The 26924-nt window shown below is 45.1% G+C and overlaps 1 protein-coding gene across 1 annotated transcript; it reads right to left on the bottom strand.

Annotated features, from left to right (window-relative positions):
* PFKM (phosphofructokinase, muscle) lies at positions 1 to 26924 on the bottom strand. Its single transcript, XM_049882943.1, has 23 exons — positions 26837 to 26924; positions 23673 to 23765; positions 15405 to 15478; positions 14468 to 14545; positions 12683 to 12872; positions 12026 to 12191; positions 11249 to 11293; positions 10704 to 10812; positions 10494 to 10589; positions 10149 to 10241; positions 9207 to 9332; positions 7998 to 8062; positions 7447 to 7510; positions 6350 to 6499; positions 5836 to 5906; positions 5390 to 5477; positions 5150 to 5302; positions 4503 to 4667; positions 2977 to 3038; positions 2625 to 2736; positions 969 to 1068; positions 784 to 889; positions 1 to 559 (listed from the first exon to the last, which is right to left on the bottom strand). Exons 2-23 carry the CDS (start codon positions 23755 to 23757, stop codon positions 415 to 417), a joined length of 2343 nt encoding a protein of 780 aa, XP_049738900.1. The 5' UTR covers positions 23758 to 23765; positions 26837 to 26924; the 3' UTR covers positions 1 to 414.

Genomic DNA, 26924 nt, shown 5'->3' with positions numbered 1-26924 from the left:
CTTAAGGGAACCAAAAGGACAGTAACCAGTTGGCATTTATTAGTGTAGTTATAGCGTGTCACTGTAGTAAAAGTAGTACAGGAACCAAGACTCTTTGTTATCACAAATAAAGAAATAAATAAAGCTTATTTTTAGGAAAATTGTGCATAACTGAAATCTAGCAGTGACACTAGAGCTCAGCCTTGCATGACAGTTGAAGTTGGGGTAGAAGTCATGAGAAATTCTACTTAAAAGCAGCTTTACTCACGACCCTTGCCCCTGCTCCCTGGCCAGAGCTGATCATGGCTGCAGTTACAGAATGAAAGGAAACTTAATGACAAATGAGCTAAATACACTGAGAATATGTGTACTTGGATCTACCGAGGGGCGCGCTGACCATGATCAGATACTCTGGTCCCTTCACTCCAGAGAGGGTCAGACGGACGCTTCCCCAGACCGCTTCCGGCTGATGTGCTCCAGGTGGGCATGATCGGAGGTGTCCAGGTCAATCTCGTACTTGGCTAAGATCTTCAGGATGGGCCTCAGCTTCAGCCACCACTGTTCCTTGGGGATGCGATGCCTACGGAGGAATCGGGGCGGGATGGTGATATAATCTTGGGCACCCCCATCAACTTCTATTAAAGGCTTATGGGAAAAGCTGGGCAGAAGAGACTTATTTAGGGTAAGGGCATCAGAACTGAAGTGGGTTAGATGACAGGTGTTACTCCTAGGAGAAAAGAACTGAAGATACTGAAGAGGTTGAGGAGAGTGGATCTCCAAACAATCAGGGAGGGATATACTCACTCGAAATCTGTTTGCTCCTGCAGCTCAGTCACTGGTTGAAAGACCAGGGCCCTCTTACGCATTCCCAGAACACAGCCTGAGTCTGGACTGTTGGCAAAGATCCGCCCTGCCAGAAGGGGATGACACATCAGCTTCTATACTGGGCAACCAGCTTTTATGGGGGCTCCCCCTCTCACTCCTCCTACCATTACGATAACTCTCTTTGATTTTCCCAGACATCCAGTTCATAGCCTTGGCTCCCATCTTAGTGGCAAAATTCCTGTCAAACGGCGTTGGGCTCCCACCCTGGAAAAAGAATCGTAAAAGTTACAGAGGGAAGAAATCTAAAGAAGTGGCAGCAGAAATACATAAGAGAAAAAAGAAAGAGTGAGACCAAGTTTATAGCCAGAAGCAGGAATCCAGACATCTAAGTGCGAAAGGGTCACTGACATGGTACTGGAGCCAAGGTGAGTGGGCCCAGCATATCTGAACATTCATCTGGTAATAACTAGTTAACGTAAAGGGGTTGATGGGCTCACAATTTCCTCTCCTAGCTCTATAGCTGCCAAATCTTGTTCATTCTCTTTTCATCTTATTGGCCACTGGCCAATTTTCTGCCCTTGTTAGCCTAGCAGCTTTTGTCAATCGCCATCATCGATGACACAGAAGTGTTCCTTGTGTTCCAAACTGGCTGCCCTTGGTGGTTGTAGTTAGTTGCTGTCGAGTCAGTTCGGACTCATGGCAACTCCACGTGCACAGAGTAGTACTGCTCCATAGCATTTTCAAGGCTGTGACCTTTCAGGAGCAGGTCACCAGGCCTGTTTTCTGAGGCACCTCTGGGTGAGTTCAGATGGCCAACCTTTCAGTTAGTTGTCAAGTGTTTAACGGTTCCTACAGATTTTCTTCGAACCAGAGAATGTTAAGTGGAAGAGTGGGAGGGAAGGCAAAGTAGAAAATAGGTCTTCAGACCCTATCAAATAATACCCCACTCCTGCAGGGCCTCCCCTTCTTCTCCCACTCAACAATGAGAGGTACCTGTGATGTCTCACAATTTTTTAATCAGAAAATATCTGATAAACTCATTCAAACTGAGACACTGGGAATTCATTTTGGGGTAAGGAAAGGTCAGTGCTTAAGACGTATCAACTGGGGATATCTGGGATGGGGGAGGACCTCACACCACTAGTGCCACCTTTGAGTGAGGCCTACCTTGGGCAGGGGTTGAGTATGAACGATAGAAAATAATTCCTTTCCCCTAGCAACTCCAGTTTGTGAGATGGAACTCAACACCAGGAAGGTGCCTGTACTCACTGAGTAAGTTTCTTATGAAAGCATGGTGCAGAATAAAGAGCAATGCCCTAGCCTCATTCTGGCCCTGACTGGACAAGTGACCCTGGACAAATTATTTCTCCTCTGTAGGGCTCGTTTTATATCATCTAAATCAGTGGTTCTCAACTGGAGACAATCTTGTCCCCCAGGGAACACGTGGTAATATCTGGAGACATTTTTCCTTGTTTCAACTGGGGGAGGGTGCTACCGGCATCTAGTGGGCAGTAGATTCCAGGGGTGCTGCTAAAGCAACCGACAATGTGCAAGATAGCTTCCCACGACAAAGAACTGCTCAGCCCCAAACGTCGACAGTGTGGAGGCTGAGAAACCCTCCCCTAAACGAAGAGGAGGGACCATATAATCTCATTTCCAGGATAAAGATGTTTTGATTCTACAATGCCAAGAGTTTGTAGGCCCATTCTCCATGGTGGCCCTGTCAGCCTCCCAGAATGGAAAAGGCTGACAGGTACCTAAATGGCTGCTCAGGGCTGTGGTCACCTGGGGACAGGCATGACTGGGCACGTCTTCCCTACCTGCTGCATGTGGCCAAGCACATTCTTCCTGCTATCGAAGATGCCCTTTCCCTCCTCAGAGTACAGATTGAAAATGAAGTCAGTGGTATAGTTCTCATTGCACTTCTCATTCCTGCCAGGTAGAGACCAAAAGCCCATGACTTCAGTTGTCTCCCCCCATCTCTCTACCCTCTCAGCCTTTGTGGGCTTTGTTGTTCACTTTTCTAACTCCTGTGGGGCCCAAGGGATAGGCTGTCCCCTCCCTTTGCATCTACAGATTCCTCGGGTGTTCCAACCATGATCCATTCTATGGGTTTGGGCCAAGGCCTGATTTTTGTTTTCTCCACTTAGGAACAAACAATGGATGCAGTACCTTAACACCAGGCCCCTTTTCACAGTCGTTTTCATCTTTTGCACCAGATGCTCAACATTGGCCTGAAAATGAAACAGCAAATCCTAAGCCTCCCTGGGCAGCAGACAAGGGCAGGCAAGGGCGTAAATTTCTCTTCCACATCAGCTGGATTATAGAAGGGAGTTGTTTACAATCTTGGGCCTGAGCTCTGCCTAATCCCTTTAATAAGTTCAGTGTAAAACCGAGACTCCAAATAAGACAGGCAGAATTGGAAGAGGGAAAGTTAGAGACAGTCATGGTACCCGTTTGTCAGTCTTCATCCCCTAGCCACCTCCCCTCCAACGTCCTTTTCCCGGGCTTCCTTCTCTTCCCTCAGAGAACTGACTCTATTCACACTGTGGGCCTTTAAATGGGTTGCTTTTATGCAAAGCAGTGATTCATTCATCTGGAAGAATATGTTCCTTCCCCTCATTTGGGCTTTGAGTTAGGGGTGAAGGAGGCAGGCTCCCACCCTCCATTCCTTGCAGGGGCTGGCCGGATTCTCAGATTAGGGAATTCCTCAGCCTGCTGCCCACCACTTCTCGGCTCCTTCTCTCCTCCGAGGACTGGGATCTTGGAAAATAAGGATCATGTGGTCCTTCTGTGAAATAAAAGTCTGAGCCCCACCCCCGAGGTAAAAGGATATCTCCCTAGAAAATGGAATGATAATCAATGCCACCAAATTGTACAGGTAGAAGCTGCTGTACTGGTATATATTTAGCTATACGTATTCTCAACAACGAAAGAAAACTAAAAAAAAAAAAAAAAAGATACCGAGATCCCAGAAAATATAGATGAGACACTGACCCCATCAGCCACAGTAGACTAGTGTTATTGTTCTTGTTATTCTACTTTCTACTTTTGTAAAAACAAATAAATCCTGTGCAATAAAAAAAAAAAAAAAAGAAAAAAAACCCAGTGCCGTCGAGTCAATGTGCAATGATGGGGGCGGGGGGAAGAATGTAACCAATGTCACTGAACAATCCCTGCAGAAATTGTTGAATGGGAACCTGTTTTGCAGTGTACACTTTCATCAAAAACGTAATAAAATACTAATAAAAAAATGGCATGAAAAGAGTATAGCTTTCGTAGCAAGGGAAATCGGGAGGGGTGGCATGATACAGTAGAAAGATCACTGGCTCCCAATCCATCAGTTACATTACCTGCTGACTTAGGAGTACAGAGAAGCTTTTTAACCTCTCTAAACCATCCTCATCTGTAATATGGAGATAATATCTCCCTTGCGCATCTGTTGTGAAGATAAAATGCATGTAAAGGGCCTAGCAACATGCCGCCTGACTCAAAATGAGCACTCAAACGGCAGCTCCCGTTATGTATGCAAGGGCGCACAGGGGAAGGCCTGCATGGTGCTTTTTCGAGTCTCCTTGCAGGACCCTACAGTCAGCTCAGTCCTCATCTGGAGCTCTCCCAGCCCAGGCCAGTGTGGGGACGGTGAGAACAGACTAGGGGAGGGAAGGCTGACTAGAAGGCTCTAGGTGGCCCTTTACCTGTAGGTCTCGAATGGTGAAGGGGTCCTCAAAAATGTAGGCTGCATCAGCCCCAGCTGCAAGTCCTGCCATGGTGGCCAGGTAGCCACAGTAGCCACCCATCGTCTCAATGATAAACACCCGTCGTTTGGTGCCTGCCGCTGACTGCTTAATGCGATCACAGGTCTGCAAAGACAGTCGGTCAGAGTTAGATAGACGGGGCAGGGGTTGGATTCTTGTTACTTCTCTAGCCCTTGCCATTACCCCAACTATATTGCCCCAGCCTGGTAGGGACCCTAAATCTTATCAAGTTCTTGCATTCAAGGCCAGAAGGCATATTTCCCAACTCACTGAGGAATATCTCTTCTGGGAAGGAAGTTGTACCTACCCTTTCTGGTGCTCAGAGTAGGGAAACAGGCTGCACAATCTCAGGAAAGAAAAAAACATTTGGCACGCAGAGTACCAGTGCATTTCTAGGTTAGAGGACTCACAAGCTGAGGAGAATGAACACCATGTGTGCGGTGAAACAAAGTCTGAATAAATGCCTGGACTTAAGAAGCATTTTTCAAAAGTTGCTGCTTGGTTGGTATAAAAAAGTAGCCCACCACACTTGTGCCTGGGATCATAGTCCTGGGCAAAGGGGATGGGAAATGGTGGTGGGCTCTCACCATGCAAATAGTATTGAGGGCTGTGTCGGCCCCAACGCTGAAGTCTGAGCCAGGGACGTTGTTGGAGACTGTAGCAGGAATGACCACAAATGGGATACAGAGCTCATCAAACTGCTTCCTGCCCTCCATCAGCTCCAGGCCCCCAGTGTAAGCCTGAGAAGAGGAAGAGAGCAGAGGGATACTGACTGGGGAGAGAAGCGGAAGGTGGGAGGGAGAGAAGAAGAAGTGGTGGCCACTTACCTCAAAGCCCCCAATGATGACTAGGCCCTGAATGTTAAACTTTGTTATGTTGGCACTGATCTGCTCAAAGCTCTTCTTGGGTAGAGTCCTAGTTTAGCAGGGGGTAAGGGGTTGGGGGAAAATGTGGAATTAGGGGAAGAGGTGGCAAAATTGAGGGAGAAAAAAGCTAGAGTTACAAGATGCTTTGTTTATCATTTCTTGCCTTAAGCTCCCTTTCCTCTCACTCCTCTCCAAGGATACATACACTGGGGCCTTAAGTTGCCAGAGATGCTAAAAGATGTTTAATGGGCATGTCTGTTCTTGCTCAAGCAACTGTCAGCTTGTGGGTAGATGGCCCAGACAAGAGCGATGGTAGAAGCAGACCCTGACCTAATGAGCTGATGCCTATATTCCAAGGGACACGTTTAAGGGGTGACAGGGAAGAGCCACTCTGTAATGTCACTTACCTTTTGGTCCCAAGTTTGGAACCACCTTGCCCAGTCCAGCCCCCAACATAGCTCCAGCCAGCTTCTTCAATCTGCAGGGAAAGGTGACCCAGGTCTCCTTTGGGACTAAAGCACCAGGAGGCCTGTGTGGGACTGATGCCACTTCTCAAATTCTGACCCTACCCTTAACTCCCACCTGGGTCAGAGGATAACCCCAGGTACCTGTTTTTCCCGACCTCATCAAACTTTTCTCACCCTTATGCTTAACCACAAATATTAGGCACGTACTTCTACCGAGTACTATGCTAAGCTGAGGAAGAGTTTTGTTTGCACTCAAAGGGTTCATTCATCCAGAGCTTCTGCCTATCCTACTGCGCTAAAATTAAATATCTACTACCTGAACCCTAAGAGAGGAGAGGTGGTGAAGGACAGGGCACAGGAAAAGAATGGACAGGTCACCCCTGCTAGACGCATGCTCCCATGACTGCTCCATGGCCCCAGAATATGTGCCCTCCCCCCATTGTATTCTCCATACCTGACCCTTGGCCAGGCCCTCAAAGCCATCATGCACAACCAGCACGCGGTTGCCCTGGATGAGGCCAATTCTCACAGTGGAGCGGACAGCAGCATTCATGCCTGCAGCTGGGGCCCCCACATTCATCACTGCCACGGTGTGTGCAAAACCCTGGAGGGGAGCAAACAGAGAGAGAGCAGGGGAAAGGGAGGGGCAGAGGCCCCAGCGGGGAGTAAGGGAGGCAGAACTCTGAGTCCCTTATTGTCCTGGGATCAAGACACCTGCCTTCGACAACGCACATCCCTCTCCCAGGGAACACCAGCATTGCCTGCAACCTCATACTGTGTGAGCAAAATTCTTCATCACAAATCAATAAATAAAGGTGCTGTCCCTGATCCCAGGCATCATCATCATATAATGAATATAAGACCTCCCAGACCAGTGTTTCCCAAAGCGTGACCCTTGGACCACTTGCATCAGAATCCACCTGAGGAGCTTATTAAACCAGCATATTCCTGACCCCAGATCTGAATAAGACTCTCTGTGGGAGGGGCCAGGAATCTGCACATTTAATGAGCAACCCAGAAGAGATTTATATTTCAAAAAATGAAGGAAAAAATCAAGGTATCTTTAGACAAACAAGAACAGACAGAATTTATTGCCAGCAAATTCATACTAAAAGTTATACCAAAGGGAGTTCCTCAGGCGGAAGGAAAATGGTCCCAGATGATTCTGATACACACTGAATAGTGAAAGCTGCTACACCAATGGAAGAAGCGCCTTAGATACACTTAGATGTGATTACTCCCAGATTTTCCCAGAGGAAAAAATATGTAAGCCCTCTCTCCCACTCCTTGCACGCTACCTTGCCTCACCAGCACTGAATTGGACTTAGGGCTTGTGTTAGAGACTTCCATGGCAGAGGAAGAACATGGGGCTGGTCTCTAAGGTGGCTAAGAAAAAATGATCTTAGACGGGTCAGGGACTCAGCATTGAAGATTATCATGGGGCAAAGAATGAAGGTGGCAAAGCTGTAGTTTGTATGGATTGGGGGAAGCACTTTACAAAGGGAGACTGAGGAAGGGACGTGGCCAGGGGAGAGGGCAAGTTGCCAGTACCTTAGTCACTGGAGGTCTGATGTGAGCTAGAAGCTTGTATACCTCCCAGTTGTTCATGAAGCTCCTATAAACAGTAGAGAGAGAAGTGTCTTTAGGCCCTTCCCCATAGCCGGCAGCTTCCAATATGAAGTTCCATGGAGCAAACCTCTCAGGGCCTAACTGGGGCTGCACAGGGGCCACTAAATCACCAAACCCTCTCTGAGCACTCTCCTCCCAGGTGCTGTGCTCAGCACAAGAGACTGTCCCTTGCCTAGAGAAACTTACCATCTGGTGAGGTTCCCATATAGAAATAACAGATTATAACAGGCTGATCCCTGGGACATCATGCCTGATCAGCACTGTGCCTCCTGGTCACCTCACAGTTAATTTTCTTGAGGAAGAAATTGTTGCAGAGACAATAAGAACAGGAAGGAGCAGAAGCTCCTATTTTGGGTCTTGGTAGCTAACTCTTCCTCCTCTTGCCAGCAGAACCCCATGGAGATCTACAGATTTTTGGCTTCATTCTGACATCTGATTTCTGTAGCTAGTGAGCTTCCAAGTCATTTCCTCACCGGCCTCTCAGCTTTATCGCTTCATCAAATTTCTTCTCTTGCATGGCCCTGGTCACATCCTTGGTCTGCAGGAGGAACACAGCACCCGTCACAACTCCAAGGCAGGGCTCTGCACAGTTGGATTCCCATCCCAGGGTCAGACCCTGTGCCTCTCTGGGTTTGACTGGAGCCTGCCCATCATGCCTCCTGCCGTTTCTATGCCCCAGACTGTCACAGGAGTCCAAGTATCTTGCTTTTCCTTAATTTTCTGACTAATGAGCAGCAAAAGCAAAGGGCTGACTCAGAGCTAAATATACTAGAGTTATGAGCAGTATAGAGGAGGCTCACAGGTGTATAGCATCTTCCCCTATTTCACACCCAGATCTCTAGCCTCAAAAGGGCCTCCAAAGTAATAAGAAAATGAAGAAGGTCCTGCTGATAACCCAGTGAGGAAGGAAGGCTGATCCCAGGCATGGGCTTCCCAAGCACTGATCTCTGCTGAGTCAGTGCGTTAGCTTTGGGGCCTTTGAGATACAGTTCCAAGCATGAGCTGGAGCTTGTCTTGGCTGTGGGTAGTTGGGACTCTCGAGTCAGAGAGAGGCAGGGAACACTCAGACCCGCTGAGAATCAGGCCAGACACTCTGGCTCCCAGCCACATGTTCACTCTGTGGTATCAAAGGAGTGATTCTTCTATAATAATAGCCACCACTTCCTAAGCACTTAACATTTTCTAAGTACTGCATTAGAGCCTCTGTATATGTATCCTCTCCAATCCTTATAATAACCCTCAAGGTGAGTACTAGTAACCTCATTTTAGTTCAGAGAAACATGTTCAATGCAGAAATCATGGAGAGACAGCCACTATCCAGCCAGATCTTAATAATATTCCCCTACTTTTAATAAAGTTAGGAGGGATATTGCATTTCTCTTCTAATAAAGACATAGAAGGGTTAAAACTGAGGGTTGGAGATTGGATATTATGAGACCTCAAGTCTCACTGTGAGGGAGAATGTAAAGTCTCCCATCTTCTTTAGAAACATTTTACAGATGTGGAGGCAGGCTGAGAGGTTGTGGCTCCCATACAAAGCCCACTGTGTTCTTTCCCCATATGTCTCTTAGTAACCCGCTGCCTTCCCACCCCCTCCTGTCTCTGGCCTTAGGAGCTGGTCTCATGCCCCAAGAGCTCCAGTTCAGAGGCAGGGGCTTTGGGTTGTAAGGATCGGTACTTACCACCTGGACACACTCCATAAGGGGCAGGCGCACGGCCTGGTTACCAGAGAGGCTCACCACACAGGCTGGGGTGTCTGGAGTTCCCTCTAAAAGTGCCATCACTGCTTCCACACCCATCCGGCTACCCTGCAGGAACCCAGGGGTCAAAGACAATTGGGCTCAGGTCCCCCCATCTTGGCTTGCCTGGAGAGACAGAACACTCAAGGCTTTCCAAATCCCAGGGTTGAGTTCCACAATGAAGGACCGCAGCCAAGAACTTAGTGAGCATTACTACCGCACCCAGATTTCACCTAAAGCTTAGTAACTCTTCCTGCTCTTGCCATGAGAACCCCAAGGATTCTGCTGGTTCCACAGAAACATGCCCACCATAGTAAAAAAGGGGATTCCTGGGGCTTAATAACATTTCCTTCCTATTTATAAAATAGAGCCCTGGTGGCACAGCGGTTAAGAGCTTAAGAGCTACGGCTGCTGACCAAAAGGTTGGCAGTTTGAATCCACCAGCCACTCCTTGGAAACCCTGCGTGGCAGTTCTACTCTGTCCTATAGGGTCGCTATGAGTCGGAATCAACTCAACAACAACAGGTTTGGTTTTTTGGTTTTATTTATAAAACGGGAAGGATATTGCCTCTCTCTTCCAATGAAAGTAGGACAAGGGGCTTTCAACTTGAGTGTCTGAGGTTAGAGATTAATAATTTCACAGATGCTCAGAGCTCTAAGATATCAAACTTCATTATTAGAACAGAATATAGTTTCCCATCATATTTTGTGCCTGAAGAGGACTCTTGAGTGTATGGGAACAGGTCAAGGGCAATCCAGAGGCTGATGGGGGGGTAGCATGACCAATGGTTTAAGCCCCTGTGCTGGGAAAGTGCAGTCCTGCAGGGCAAGGACTGTAAGGCTGAGGGGTCTAAGGTGGGAGGGCCACAGGGCCCCATGACTTACCAGGATCCGGTCGAAGGCTGATGGTGTCCCACCTCGTTGCACATGTCCCAAAACAGTGACCCGGGTGTCATATCCCAGACGCTTTACCACCAGCTGATGGGACCGAGAAAGGGAAAGACAGAGTCAAGGAGCGAAAATAAGCAAGGATGCAGACAAACCATGGATGGTTTAGCCTCTTGCCTTCTAATGATTTCTGAGTGGAAGCAAGACAGGGGATGGGGAATCTGGGAGAGATGTGCAGAGGGACCGAGGGGAAATATAACAGCAGGAGACTCAGAAATCACTAGTGAATGGGCCCAGGGTGGGTACGGTGTCTGAAGCCTCTCTTGTTTCATTCATACTAACATTCTTGATGTTTTCTGAGGTGATTGGTTCCCCATTCCTGTCAATTGCACCTTCAGCCACAATGATAATGTTCAGACGAGAACCACGGTTCCTTGTCTGGTCAAGAACAAAGGGAAAAATGGTCTAAGGAATGAAAATGATGGGTGGGAAGTGGATGATCAGTGGATAAGGATGAGAGATTTTTATATGGGCAAAATAAAGTGCCAGTACCTCGCTGAGACGGCGGCAAAGGTGTTCTTCCCAGTCATCATCTGGTGGACATTCAGGAATAAAGACCCAGTCGGCCCCACAGGAGAGAGAGGTGACAAGGGCCAGGTATCTGAGATGACAGCCAGAAGCATCATGCTAGGAGCTACAGTCCACAAACATCCTCACTCAGATCCGACAAGTTCCCAAGCCCCCAGAGTTGGTAAAATGTCTGAGAGCCTCCATTTCGTTCTTGGGGTAAAGGTGAGAGCACCAGCACCTCTCAGTGAGATTCTGGCCATGAAGCACCCCTTTGTTCATCCTCACCTGCCATAGTGGCTTTCGATCTCAGAGCACTGCTGTTCTTTTACACTGTGTGTGCCTGTGCATGTACAGACACGCATGTGTGCATATACAAGGCAGATAGTGGGGACAGAGGAAGGGGACAGCTCGAGAGGAACAGGTGTGCCCGCAGATGGGCTACCACCGATGGACCTCCTGGACTCTCTGGGAAAGAGGAAAAGGCCATTACTGGGCCCACGGAATAAGTGAGTCAGGATGAATCTTACCCACAGTGCCGGCCCATCACTTCTAGCACAAACGTCCGCTGGTGGCTACAAGAAATAGACATAGGACTTACACAGTGCGACCATTCCTGTGGCCAGGATCAAGCACAGCTAGGCCAATTAACTCAGAGAGGCATTTATGCTGCTAGACCTTCCTGCAGGTTTCCTGAGGGACCAGAGAGACCTACGGGAAACACTTTAGCCATAGATTTCCTCCCTAGGCCTGGGAAAACATAGCTCTTTGGAGGCTGTTCGAGGGAGGGATAAGTCAGAGAAAGTGAGAAAGGGAAAAGAAGTGAAGAAGAGAGGACCAGACTAAACAGGAATCCTCTAGGATTACCCTGGGGTAAACTGTTATCCTGTCCTCCTCCCATCCACCTACACTGTCACCCCCAAGTCCCCTTACCTCTGAGCAGTAGTGGTGATAGTATCTATAATCCCTATGATATGCACTGCAAGGGGTAGCTCTGATTTTGGGCTCCTTGGATTTGTCTCAGTCTGGACGCTAATCATTTAGGGACCCCACAGGTATTAAAGACCTCAGAGCTAGTCTAATAGTTGACTGACCAGTGGTAAGAGACAAATCTTCTTATAGCATTTAGGGGGCAGAGCAACTTCAGAGCTCTGGGGATACTTACAAGTTAAAACATGTTCTAGTCCCAGAAAAATGGTCATAATCAATACAGTCACCGTGACTCAAACACCAATCTTCTCTAGCCCTAATACTTTAGTCAGCCCCAGCTCCCATCCTCCTCTGCTGCCTCCCCCATAACCCCTTACCTCTGAGCAGTGGTAGTGATGGCATCTACAATCTCTATGATCCGGTGCAGGGCAGAGTCAGTGCCAATGGTCATGTCAGTACCACAGAAGTCATTGTCAATAGAGCCAACGAGACCCACAATGTTCAGGTAGCTGGACTTCTTAGCCTCTTCTTCTGTGATCTTACCTGATGACAGGAAGTAAATCAGGAGCCATTGGTTTAGGAACTGGTGTGCCTAAAGCACAGATTACTAGAGAGAGAAAGACCTGTAGCCAATGAGAATTGCAAGCAGTGGCACAAGGGAGGACAAAGACTGCCTATTCGTGTCTGGGTAATGTCTTCTTCATAAGGAGCCCTGGTGGCGTAGTGGTTAAGCACTTGGCTGCTAACAGGAAGGTCAAAGATTCGAATCCACCAGCCGCTCCGTGAGAAAAAGATAATGCCAGTATGCTTCCATAAAGATTACAGCCTAGGAAACCCTATGGAACAATTACTCTGTCCTTTATAGGGTCACTAAGAGTTGGAATCGACTTGACAGCAATGGGTTTTAACAGGTAATGTCTTGCTCCAAGGGAAGGTAAGGGGTGTGGGCATGCATGTGCATGTGTGTACAAGTGTGCACGCACACACACACATGCATGTATAAATGAGCAATACTGACTCAAACAATGTCTCACCTGCTTTCTGGAGATCACTCAACAAGTCACTCCACTCAGAACGGAAGGTGTCAGCCCCAGTGAGACTGCCATCACCCCCAATGACACACAGGTTGGTGATCCCACGCTTCACCAGGTTGTGGGCAGCTCGGAGTCGTCCCTCTCGCTCCCGAAAGTCCTTGCATCGGGCACTTCCAATCACTGTGCCTCCCTTTGGGAAAGAGGAAGAAGTCAGCTTCTCAGATGACACAGCCACATTTGGGCTCAACGTGCTAAGATTTCCTCTATCTCAACACTGTGATGGGCTGACATAACCATGTGGATGCCTAGGAAATTCCCTGGTATCTGTAAGTCATTTGTCCCTTCCAAAGGAGAGGGAAACGATGTCAGCAGAGACATCACAGGGTCATTCCCATCTCCTGCTATACCTCTTAGAAGACTGCTAAGATCCAAAGCATTTCTTTAAGGCTTTGTCATCAGTGATTATCTTCAAACAGGAAAAGAGAATACATACATGTCTGTTGGCTTCTGGGATAATCTCCATCTTTCATATCTTCTCATAAGCATAAGAAGTAGCAGTGACTTCAGTCTTTTGAAAGTCTCCCTAGTAGCCTGGCATTACTGAATTATGTCTAAATTATTGGTATTATTTTTTCCTTTCTAACACACTGTATTTTACAAGCTATAACCAGGCACTGCTGATCTTTTCTGCCCTTTGCTCCTTGAGGTCTATGGTCTTAGTGGAAGAAGCTACAAGGTCTAGGTATTCCTAGGAAAAATAGCTCTGCATATAGAAAGTCTTGAATTCCCTGGGGATTACAGATATACTCACCTAAGAGATTGTATACTTGGGTTCTACACAAATCACATAAGCTCCTGGGCATCTGTAACTTTGGTGTATTGGTGGTGAATTCTAGCTCATTCTTAGGACCCTTTATGACAGGCACCTGGGCCTGTGTATAGCCTTTACCAGGCATAAACTGGATATAACATTTCCTCCCATGGATTTTTGGAGGACTGAGGTGAAGAATGGGGATACAAATTGGTAGATATTTCAGTAAATCAGCAAATGGGTATATTTCTATTGGGCTAGCCCACAGTAGATATATATCTATATCTGTATTGGCACCCTGGTGGCTCAGCAGTTAAGAGATCAGCTGCTAACCAAAAGGATGGTAGTTCAAATCCACCAGCCACTCCTTGGAAACCCTATGGGGCAGTTCTACTCTGTCCTGTAGAGTCGCTATGAGCCAAAATTGACTTGACGGCAACGGATTATATCTATATCTATCTATGTGTACGAAGGAGTTTGGAACAACTTGGGAAAAGTAGCAAAAAGGTCTGTGGATATGATTGGGATATTATTAGGACTTTTTCTGATACTATGAAGGGCTGCCTTGGTTCCTCCCGCCCCTAAATGGTCGGGTTTCAGTTCACCTCATCTCCATCACATGAGGACTAGCTCTGGCTCCAGTCCTCTGGTAGGGTTATTTTCAGGGCCAGACCTTCCCCGTGACCCCAGAGTAAGACTTGCTTATGTGCCAGTTCCCAAAGTCTTGCCTATGACCTTTCTATAAAGAGCAAACCATTCTGGACACTATCCTGTAACCACTCTCTCCAACCCCGAGGGAACCAGGGTGATGTTCTCAAATGCAAAGAGTAAAGGTCAAATACAGCCCCTCCCTTGTCACTAAATCCCTTCACATCAAACCACATGACAGGGAATTTGGGAGACCATGAGCCCAAACCAGAGTGGGGTAAAACAAGGACAGAACAGTTATGGGACAGCAGTCCTCTGGAACATACCAGCTGAAGCATCATCGAAACGCTCTCCCAGGTGGCTTCCCTGATGTGATCTCCACCATCCACCAGGCCTTGATAACCCTGTGGGGCACATTACACCCATTCAGCCTCTGCTAGGTTTCCCTCTAAACTCCCAGGATTAAGATAGGATCCCTGGGAAAAGGTTCTCTGATAATCAAGTCATCTCCTCCCATTATTGATTCTGAACACTCATGAGACCATCATATTTAACATTGTCCAAGGAAAGAGATGCCAACTTTTTCAATACTCTGTTCTAGTTTCGCCCATTCTTGAAGCATAAGAATATCCTTTCTAATATTTCATCTTAATTCTTCTTATTTTTGGCTCATCCCATTTCCCCCAATCTATTTCCCAGAGGAACTAGATAACAGATAGTCTTGAGAACAACCAAGAAAAGAGAGAAGGGGGTATTGGAGAGAAGGAGAGAGGGAGGGAGAGAAATGTGACTTGATAAGAGACTCTAAAGTTTGAGAGAAGAAAGGCAGATAGGTCTTACAGAGAAAGTAGGAGAAGCATGAACGGGAAGTGAGAGATGGAGCCAAAGAGAAGTTAGAATCTCCGAAAGGTAGGAAAAATACAGAAATATCGTGAGACTCTTCTTTCCTTGGGCTCTATCCCTGGTTACACAAATTTGCTGTAAACTACTAACCCATTTCGGTTTCTCTCTCTGTTTTGGGGGAGATGGAGAGAAGAAAGAGTTATTTCTTCCTTTATATCGAACATGAGGACCCAATTTGCAGATCTCTGGGTCCCAGCATCAGTATTGGAGCCAAGAGTGGGGAGGAATGGAGATAGGAAGCCAAGGCAAATCAGACACAACATCATAACTGGGAGGTGAGTAAGGGAAGAGAAAGTGGAAAGGGGGCAGATTAAATAGAAAACAGAGAAAGAATGATGGAGGAAAAGGCAGAGAACCAACCTCATGGACAAAGAAGACACGGGCACCGGTAAAGATACCAACTCGAACCACAGCCCTGACAGCAGCATTCATACCTGCAAAGAGGAAAGAAGAAAGAAGTTACTCCTAAGAAAAGCAGAGTTGGAATCCACAGAAGTTACATCTGTCTAAAGATCTGAGACAGTACTTCCCTTAGCCTCTTCTCTGAATCTAGAATACTACTCTCACCCAAGTCTTCTGGCCTCCCCACCCCCAATCACCATCTTCAATGTTAATGGAGTTCAAGATACCCCTTCCCTCCCCAAGAAATCCTGTCTTAGGTAAGACCATTCCTTGCCAGGGCAATCTGGGGAATAATAATAAAAACAGCAACAAGCAAGCATTTCCTTGAATGCTTATTGTGGAGTTAGATACTATGCTAAGTGCTTGTCAAACATCAACTCATTCATTCCTATGTACAACTGTGAAGTTGCTTCCATTTTACAGATTTGGCAACTGAAGCTCAAAGAAGTCAAAGTCACAAAGCTAGTACTCATAGAAAGCTCAGATTTGAATTCAAGTCCTGAAATGCCAAAGTCACCACTCTTGACCTCCAAAAATCCCAATGGTTTTTCCCTCCCTTCTAAACTGAATCTAGATATCCAGCTTTAGTATCCTTTTTGGAACAAACACATGATTCTCTGCAGCTCAGTGACCTGACCAGTCATAATTTGTTCACAAGTATGTCCATTAACTGGCTGGTGGATTCTCCTAATACACACACACACACTCACACACAGAGCTTTTCCATGTCATTTGAGTTTGTGTACATTCCAATGCGTGCCACACAGGTGCGATTCTCTAGCTCCCACGCTGCCAGAAGCATTTGTGACCAAGTGTGCAAGCAGACTCAGTGGGGACTCTATTCTCTCACTGCCTTCTCTTGGCTTTCACTCAATTAGTCAACAAACACTTCCTCCCTGTATATAAGATGTATATGAGGAACTTAAAAATTACAGCTATATATCAGTCTCTCTCTGCTTCCACTGGGAGAAAAAACTAGGGCTAAAATAGAGCAGAGAGCCCTTTCCCTGTTTCACACATGAGTTTTGGCCCTCTCCTAGTAGCTGCTCAGTATCAAGAACTGTCCCTCCCAGGAGCTCTGTGGGGGAGCTAACCGTCCACAGTACAAACACATAGTGGGAGTTGTAAACACCCCCATATTAGAAATAATGCCACTGATATTGTGCTAAGCATGGCTTCACTGGTAAGAGACGGAACACAGTCGTGGATATTGATCTTGGTGACCTTGTCCTATCTTGTAATGTTCACGGGGGCTCACAACGATGCGTAAAGAATCTTGGGGCCATGACAGATCAACTTCTTATGAACCATTTTAACCACCCTCCCTCAGATACTCCAGTACATATTTTTGTTTCGATCTAAAATTGGCAAAAAACAAGGCTCCAGAAATTGATGAAATACCAATTCAGATGTTTCAACAAATGGATGCAACACTGGATGTCTATGCCAAGAAATCTGGAAGAGAGCTACCTGGCCAACCAACTGGAAGAGATCCATATCTGTGCCCATTCCAAACAAGGGTGATACAACAGAATGCAGAAATTATTGAAGAGTATCATTAATATCACAGACCAGTAAAATTTTGCTGAAGATAATTCAAAAACAGTTACAGCAGTACCTGGACAGAGAACTGCCAGAAATTCAAGCCAGATTCAAAAGATATGTGGAACAAGAGATATCATTGTTGATGTCAGATGGATCTTGGCTGAAAGCAGAGAATACCAGAAAGATGTTTACCTGTGTTTTATTGACTGTGCAAAGGCATTCGGCTGTGTGGATCATAACAAATTATGGATAACATTGCGGAGAATGGGAATTCCAGAACACTTAATTGTGCTCATAAGGAATCTGTACTTAGACCAAGAGGCAGTCATTCGAATAGAACAAGGGGATACTGCATGGTTTAAAATCAGGAAAGGTGTGTGAGGGTTGTATCCTTCTACCATAGTTACTCGATCTGTACACTGAGCAAATAATCTGAGAAACTGGACTGCATGAAGAACAGGGCATCAGGATTGGAGGAAGGCTTATTAACAACCTGCATTATGCAGATGACGCAACCTTCTTTGCTGAAAGTGAAGAGGACTTGAAATGCTTACTGATGAATATCAAAGACCACAGCCTTCAGCACGGATTACATCTCAACATAAAGAAAAAAAAATCCTCACAACTGGACTAATAAGCAACATCATGATAAACAGAGAAAAGAGTGAAGTTGTCAAAGATTTCATTTTACTTGGATTCACAATCAACGCCCATGGAAGCAGAGGTCAAGAAATCAAACAACATATTGCACTGGGAAAATCTGCTGTAAATGACCTCTTTAAAGTGTTAAAAAGCAAAGATGTCACTTTAAGGACTAAAGTGTGCCTGATTCAAGCCATGATATTTTCATCACTTCATATGCATGCGAAAGCTGGGCAATGAATAAGGAAGACCGAAGAAGAATTGATGTCTTTGAATTATAGTGTTGGCAAAAATATTGAATATACCATGGCCTGCAAGAAGAACGAACAAATCTGTCTTGGAAGAAGTACTGCCAGAATGCTCCTTTGATGCGAGGATGGTGAGACATTGTCTCAGGTACTTTGGACACATTGTCAGAGAGACCAGTTACTGGAGAAGGACATCATGCTTGGTAAAGGAAAGGGTCAGTGAAAGAGAGGAAGGCCCTCAATGAGATGGATTGATACAGTGGCTACAACGATTGGCTCAAGCATAGTAATGATTGTGAGGATGGCCAGGACCAGACAGTGTTTCGTTCTGTTGTACACAGGGTCGCTATGTGTGGGAAATGACTTGATGGTATCTAACAACAGTTTAATATTATATAGAATAAAATGTAAGATAGGAAGTAGTGAGAGATGAGGCTGGATAGGTGGGTAGGTACCACATGATAAAGGGCCTAGGATGCCATGTGAAGAAGTTTGGATTTAATTCTATAAACAAGGATTTCATTGGGAATCCATGAACCCCATGAAACTGTATGAAAAGTGTGGGCATGAGAATTTCTCTTGGGAGATCTACAGTTTTGAATTGATTCTTAAAGGGACACATGACCTAGGGGGAAAAATAAAGTAGATAATGGAGAATCTTTGAGAATGGAGGAACGTGATGAGATCTGCACATCAGAAAACCCACTCTGGCAGCAGTGTGGAGGACAAGCTGAAGAGAGGTGACACTAGGACTAGGATGCTATCCGGAAGTGCAGACAAGAAGTGATGAGGGCTGGACTGGAAGAGTAGCATTTGATATAAAACAGAGAAACTGGACAGGAGACCCTTAGGAGACAAAAGCAACAGGACTTACATCTAATCAGCACTGTGATGATCAAATTTCAAGTTTTGGAAAGGAAGAAGGAAATCTCCTACAACTGACTTTGGCAAAGGGTGACACTGCAGCGTCATCAATTGCATAGAGGTAGGTTTGGGTTTGGGAAGGCAAGGGTGAGGATGACATGTTCATATTTGGGTATGTTTAGTTTGAAGTTCTTGTGGGATATACATGTGGACTTGGAAGAGACTGTTTTGAGAGAATATGTAGAATTAGAAAGGGAAACAGGCAAGGAATGGAATCCTGAAGAAAACTAACATGGAAGAGGTGGGCAGAGGAAGACGAGTTCCATGAAGGAAACAAAAAAAAGCAAGATAAACAAAAGGAGAACCACTTAACAGTGTCTTGGAAGTCAAGTGGGAACAATTTCAAAAAGTGGGAAGAGTGTTAAATACTTCTGATAACTGATCTATGATAAGGTCTAGACAATTGGGCTTGTCAGCAAAAGGTCATTGGTGAGTGCTGATGTCAAAGTTTACTTATGACATTAGTGAGGCAAAGCTCCATGAAGTTAACAAGTCTGCATTCACACCCTCAAGTTGAAAGAATCAAAACCAAAAAATCTGTGAAGAGAGGGGACTTCTCAGAAGCTTTAGGAAAAGCTTTCCAGTGTGAAAAGAACACGGTCAGAGCTGATGCAGAGCCATCGGTGCTTTAGGAAAGGTACAGATAAAGTCAATTCAATAAAATCAGAACAGATACGAAACTGCTATTTGTTGGTTTTCTAGCTTGTCCCAAGGCCAATGGGATTCTCTAAGGGGTACGTGGAGTTTTAGAGTATGAATTTATAATCCTAGAAAATAAGAAAAAAACATTCTTCTCAAATGTATAGGTTGGAACACTGTTTCCTGCTCCCAAGCTGAGTAAATGTGGGGGGAAAAAAAACAACTTAAGAGAAACAAAATACTTAAAAGATTTTCAATATAAAGCAAATAATAGATGTGGACAGGAAATATCCTAATCTGTTGGGCAGAAGAAAAATCCCATAAGAAAAGATATTCTTCCCTGCTCCTTCTACCTTCTAACCTCAACCCCACTAGAGGTCATTTTCCTGCCTCTCTGGGGGTAAATTGGATATTTGAGTGTTTTATTAGTAATCAAGTTTCAGTACTCCCTTAGTGCCCCTGTAGCCGTGTCTCAAGCTCCCAGGCCCCCAAAAATCATCGACTGGGATGTGTAGATAGCTTATGCTAGTGAGTCCCAGTAATTCTTTGGGCTCTCCTACCAAAACTCACTGACCTAGTCTGGCCCCAAGCCAGTCTTGGCCAGGCTGTCCTTGGCTGTTCCATGTTGCCCTAAATAACCCTGTATGAGCAGCTGTCCAATTTATTAGAAGCAAGATGAAGGATTAGATTACAGGCACCATCCTGGGGGTATTCTGGGTACAGCCAGGAGGGGCTCTAGAGAACATCATAAACATGTCGTTTGGAGTTTCCAATTATAGCCTGTCAAGGAGAGGCTTTTGGGAGAAGAACTATGGGTAATGAGCCTCCATAAGATGAGACAGAAAAAAGTAATAAATGACTTTGTCACTATCTTTTTGAAAGCAGATGCTAAAAAGCTTATTTCTACCTTAACTGAATTTAGAATAAGAAAATATATATATTGTAATTCTAACTTGAGCAATAAATATTTGTTAGATGTGAATAGCACTTTCTGATAAATATGCAATGAAAAATTATAAACCCTAGACTAGGCAACCCAGGCAAGTAATAGAATCTCTGTCCATGTAAATCTTTAAAAATAGGACAATCATGGATTTGGAATGGACTGCCTTCTGGAGACAGAGGCTAGGTCAGATGATAGAAGTCCTTTCCAGCAGTAGAATATGCTGAATTCAGAAGGCTAAATGTGCCATGGTTTAGGGGGCTAAAGTCATTCCTGGGCTGCAAAGGGAATTAGATTTGGTATGTTAATTAGCACAGAATCCCAGAGTCCTTAGCTTCTAAGTCCAGGATGCCTGAATTCTGGTCATTCTTCCACTTCCAGAGGTTAGTAGCTTTGCTGAACCCAGGAAATGATGGAGCTGTGGCCTCCATGAATTTTACAGAGCCCAATCTCACATTCCCATGTGGCCCATATCCTCCAGGAAATAAGCATCTCCGTGCTCTCCTCCTAGGAGAACTAGGGCCATCAAACTTACCTCTTGATCAGGTCACATCTGTATTTGAGCTACTCCTTCAGCTGGAACCTCTCAGTTCTATTTTGAATTTTCTGTTTTGCCTCCTTGTCTCCCTAGAATTTTATTCTCCACCACTTTCAGCCCCCCTTGACATGCTCCTATGATGTTATGTGGACTCACAGGTGGATATTTTCCTGGGTACAAGGTGCCTGATACAGAACCCCATGGGCCCTGACCCAGCTGGGCCTCCAGAAATTAGCATATCTAGCGCCCCTGCATCCATGGAAGATGATCCTTCCCTCTGAGCAGGCAGATAATGGCCATCGTAGAACAAGAGGGCCTCACTGACAGATCAGAAGTTGGAAGGGCTCTGCTGCTCTTAGGCCCAAGTTAAATCATAGGCTTCTACATTTCTTCCCTTTCCCTCTCCAAGAGCCTTTCCCTCGACATTTCTTAACTCTGTATGCCTCATTTGGATTTTTAGCAGACTCTCTCTTCCCCTAATGTGACAGTCCAATTCCACAGGCAATCCTACAAGGTTTTAAGATCAACACTCATAGAGTTTGTGTTGAGGAGCTGAGTACTGGCATGGGATCCTTTTCCGGAGAGAAGAGAGAAGTGATAGAGGCAGGTCAGCAGTCTACAGCCTCAACAAGGCTCCTGCATTCCTAATCTGCTCACTATTCCTAACCTCAGGCCTCTTTGCCTTCCTTCCTCAGTGTCTTCATGCTAGCATTCTCCTAGTCATAACATCAATCAAAATTTTATAATGAAATAAAGATTAGTTTTTAAAATAGGTATAGTCTAGCACTCCAGGTCTCGCAAGTCTTCTGCCTTTGACAGGGTACAGTCCTACCACTTTTCTACTGCTCTCCATTAGTGGAAAATATTTGAGTTTTCCTTCTCTGACAGATTCCTACCTTACACAGGTTCTCGCTTTCACAGGTTTTACTGTACCAATAAGAAATATCATAAGAGCAGAGACTATGTCTGACTTTCTCATTGATGTATCCCTAGTGCCTATTATCCTGCTTGGCATACAGTAGGTGCTCACTAATTCATTTTTTAATTAATTAGTAATATATTTATTGAGCACTTACTACATTCCAGGCACTGTTCTAAGTACTTTACTCCAAAGATGAGTTCAGTTTCTTGAAACCTATCTTTTCTGCGAAGGTTTCCCTGATTAATCTAACCAAGGCCTATCATTATATAAACAGTTTTTACTTGTTTTATGCACACTTGATTATTTTTTAACAGCTTTATTGAGATATAGTTTAATATCATATAGTTCACTCATTTAAAGTATACAATTCAATGTTTTTAGTAAACTCACAAGGTTAAGCAAATAAAAAAAAAAAAAAAAAACCCGTTGCTGTCAAGTCGATTTCTATTCATAGCGACCCTATAGGTCTGAGAAGAACTGCCTCATAGGATTTCCAAGGAGCAGCTGGTGGATTCAAACTGCCGACCTTTTGGTTAGCAGTCACAGCTCTTAACCACTATGCCACCAGGATTTCCGTGCAAATAGCATCACAATCTAATTTTAGAACATTCTCATCTCCCCATAAAAACATCCATATCCATTAGCAATCATTCCTCAGCCCAAGGTGGCCACTAATCTACTTTCTGTCTCTATAGATGTGCCTATGCTGGACATTTCCTATAAACAAAATCACACAATATGTGGTCTTTTGTGAATGGCTCCTTTTACTTAGCACAATGTTTTCAAGGTTCATCCAAGTTACACCATGGACTGTCATTATTTTTATGTGCCTTATATAAGAATTCTAGTAATATATGGTATCTTTCCTTACCAAAATTCCAAAGGAATAACAACTTCTTTAAAATATACAAGGCTCTATATACAGTGGGTGCTTAGCACAATGTCTAGGATAGCCTAGAGAGGATGGGGCAGAGGAGGGGGTAGACGAGCTGAAATCTCTTTCTTTCTCTTTTTCTCATCACTGTCTCCGTGTCCTGGTATCCCTTTTGCAGAGATTCCGTCCCCTATTAATCACATTGTAAATTAGACTGTACAAAGAAGAAACTTGGGGGGGGGGCGGAATATCAGACATCCTTTAGATTGCATTTCATTTTTCCTATACACTAGATTTTTCTGACCCCCCAGATTTCTTGGACTCAACCCAGGGAAGGTTCCTTCTCTGGCTTTGCTTTCTGCCCCTCTCCCTCCAATGGACTTGTACTGATTAAGTACTGCTGTTCAAGGGCTAAAGGAATGGAAGGGGATGGAAAGCCAGAGAAAATGGAACAAAGCAGAACTATGCCTAGGAGAAGGAAATGTGCTGTAAGACTGAGGTGCCTGGTTCTGGTCACTGCAGGAACTCTCCACATATCAAAGTTAGTACCTGAAGGTTTAGCTGTGGCCTATTAAATACCAGTTCTAGGTTCCTTCCCCTTCCCACGATTTCCAAAGCACTGAAAGGGAATCTACCTACTGCCTCTCAATGATCTTTTCTCTTTTGTCTCTTTCTTTCCAATGTTGAGAAAATAGCATTCTTTTAGTACCAAAGGACTGACAGGACTCAAATCTTTAAAGAAACTTGGAAGTAGTTCTATAAATATTTGGAGAAAAAATCCAAATGCACTTGGATACTTAGACCTGACAGATTTCAAGGAAAGCCCAGGATTCTAGTGTGAACCTACAGAAGGGTAGTTCTGTTCTACAGGATAAGGGAATCGAGAAATTTCCAGGGGGCCTACCAGCCATGCTGTTTGCCTTTTCCCCCAGGCAGCGCCCTCTTGCTTACCTTGGGCATCTCCACCAGAGGTTAAAACGGCGATGGCTTTGCCAATCCCCAGGGTTTTGGCTGCATGGTGCTCTTCATGGGTCATGATCCACTCTAGAATACAAGAGAATGGTCAGTTAAGACACAGCTGGATCAGGGTGCTACTAGCTCCAGAAATGGCTACAGCCACCTCAAGCAGATTCTCCCACTACACTGAGTCTGGGCTTTGAAATTCTGCCGGGGAGAGCCACACCCCAGCAGAGTGACAAGCTGAAATGTCACAGTAATCAAGTCCAAGACTGCAAAAATCCTGGTTAATCCCTCTCTGACCCTTCCTACCCCAATTGCAGCCTATTTGGAGAATAAGGTAAGGTTAGGGAGAAGGGCAGTTGATTGAACAGAAATGAGAAAGGATGGAGGGAGTTAGCTTCAACGGTTCTTCCCTTTTAATGAAGGGAAGGTTGTTGCAAAGGTAAGAGTCAGATGAGGTTTGGGGCACTAAGAACCAACAAAGTGGAAGCAGAAAAGCAAGAGTTGGTCGGGTTATGCTAAGGTTATGTTTGGCTGTCATGGAATTGGGCTACAGTTGGGACTGGAGTTTGAGGTTATAAACGGAATCAGAGCTTGGCCAAGTTAATGGAGTCAGGCTCAGGAATGGTTAGGGACTTTCTATGGCTCTTCCCATGCCTCTTGGGCTCCTAGCCTCCTGAGCATCTCTTGATCCTGTGTCTTCAGGCCAGGGCCCTCACACTATATCCTATCAAATGGGAAGAATAACAAAATCACTGCCATATATACACAGATATGTACAAATGACATGGGAACACCTTCATGTTTTTGTCTTTAGGGCTTATCTCTCCCAAAGGAATACATGAGACATGCTTTTGTATCCATAAAATGCCAAAGGAAACATCACTCTCCCAGTATCATGGCTAAAACCTGTTATTTTTAAATTTATCCCTTATCTTACTCTCAGAATCACAACAGGCATCAAATCCTAATATTCTCCCTTCTTATCTTTCCTTACTCATCCCTTCTTTTCTATCCTCACGGCCTCTTCCAACCTGAACCATTTGCTACAACAGCTGGTCTCCCTCTGCTTGTGTTTCCCTTCTCCACTCTATCAGAGACACAAAATAAATGGAAGGGTAGTAAGCCCCTAAGGCTTCAGCGGAGGGAGGGTTCACATGAGCAGGGGGTAATGACCTTTACAGCAGTTCATGCCTTTGCCCTGCATCTGGGGAACTTTGGGGAGCTGCTTATAGGGACATAGGCCACACAAACATACAAATCCACATCATGCCAACAGAATACATGCAATGAGACACATGAAGACATACATGTTCAAACACACATATTGTTATTAAGGGACAGACTCACAGATAAAAGTACATATAATCAGTTCTGAGTGATAAAGGCCAAACTTCTTGGTTTGGCATTTAAAGATTCCACCATCTAGCCCTTGCCTATAGCTTCAACCTTTGTTCCCAGGAATTCTGTGCTTCATTGTCACGTGGACATTACTTTGTTCCTCTCCACTTTTGTGCCTGGTCACACTGCATCCCTTGTCCAAAAGGCTACCCTTTTCCACAGATCCAAACCCCACTCATCATTTAAGGCCAGTCCAGTCGCCCCCCCTACAAGCCTATTAAGTTTTAACTAATGACCACAGGTCAAAGAAGGCTTCTTCTTTTTCTCTAATCACATATTGTCTGGAACTGGATCATTCACTTAGCACTACTACTTTATATGGTATTTTAATCGCTTCTTGTGCATTGGTAATATGGTTAGGCTAGGTCAGAGGTTGGCAAACTACAGACTTCAGGCCAAATCAGCCCTCAGCATGTTTTTGTATGGCAGCTAGCTAACAAAGGTTTTTATGTTTTTAAATGGTTGGAAAATAAAATAATATTTTGTGACACGGTGAAAATTATATGAAATTCAAGTTTCAGTGTTCCATAAATGGAGCACAACCACTCTCATTCATTCACCTATTATCTATGGCTGCTTCTTTGCTATAGCAGAGCAGCAGAGTATTGTGACGGAGACTGTCAAGCCTGCAAAGCCTAAAAGATTTACTATTTGACCTTTTATAGAAAAAAATGTGCTGATCCCTGGACTACATGGCATTTAAGTCACTTCCCCTAACTTGACTGAAAACTCCTCAAGGGCAGGGATCATGTTTGTTTTTTAAAACTCTCCCATAGCCTATCAAAATCTATGCACAAACTGAAGCTCTATAAATAATCGTTGAAAACATTAATGAAGTGACAAACAACACCAAATACAGACAAATCTATGAAAGATTAAAAATATGCTTGGATACAGACACACCTCCATATTCTCCTCACTTCTAATAACACACACAGACTTAAGAAATCATATAGCGACAAATATGATTTGGAATGGATACAGACACTCTCCTGTTTCGCTCAAGGGTTCTCATCCAAATTTCTGCTGTTCTCGAGAAAGAAAGGCTGGGTGGCTGCGGCAAACAGAAAGATACAAATTTGGAAAGGAAAGAACAAGAGGTGAATATGCTGATCCTTATCTCCCGGGGAGTTTTTCCTTCTGGTTCCCTCTTGGAGCTCATCATTGGGTAGAAGCCCATACAGGGATCTTCCGCCCCTGGAGGTCTCGGTGAAGGAGAGAATTCACAATAGCAAGGGGCAGGTTAGGAGGGTGCTGACTTGTAGAATACAGCTCATGTTCTCCTGCATCTCTAGGACAGTTACAGAGGCGCAGGACTCAGGAATACACACAGATTCATATACATAGGCATCCTTTATAGACACACAGTGACACGCATGTAGAAAAAGACACACATATTAAAACATACATATATAAAATCAGATGTTGGAGGGAGAAATACAGAGAGGCAGCAACTTAGGTGCACTAATATGAATTTGGTGAGCGCCAGGGTTGGGGTCAGGCAGCCAAGGGCATCGCAGTCGCGCACCATCCCACCTCATCCCTTGTCATGCTGTGCATGACAAGTAGAGGGAGGCTCGCCAAAGGGCTGGAATGCTTCACTGGCTGCCCTACCCATCCCCCTCTCGGCTCTGATGCCTTATCACCTCTTCTTCCCTTTCTGCTTCTTGTGGTTCTCCCTCCTCTCCGCCCTTTCAGTCCCACCTCGCTCTTAGTTTTTTCCCCCTCGCTCTTTACACCGGGGCCCCTCTTGCCTTTCAGTCTTTAGCTCTCCTCCGCAGCTGCTTCCTTGCAGACTGTCCTTGGGGACGAGGGGAGGGGAGCGTGGTGAACTCGGGGAGG

Source organism: Elephas maximus, chromosome 4 (assembly GCF_024166365.1).
Source record: "Elephas maximus indicus isolate mEleMax1 chromosome 4, mEleMax1 primary haplotype, whole genome shotgun sequence".
NCBI lineage: Eukaryota > Metazoa > Chordata > Mammalia > Proboscidea > Elephantidae > Elephas > Elephas maximus.
This window is presented reverse-complemented; position numbering and strand designations above follow the sequence as displayed.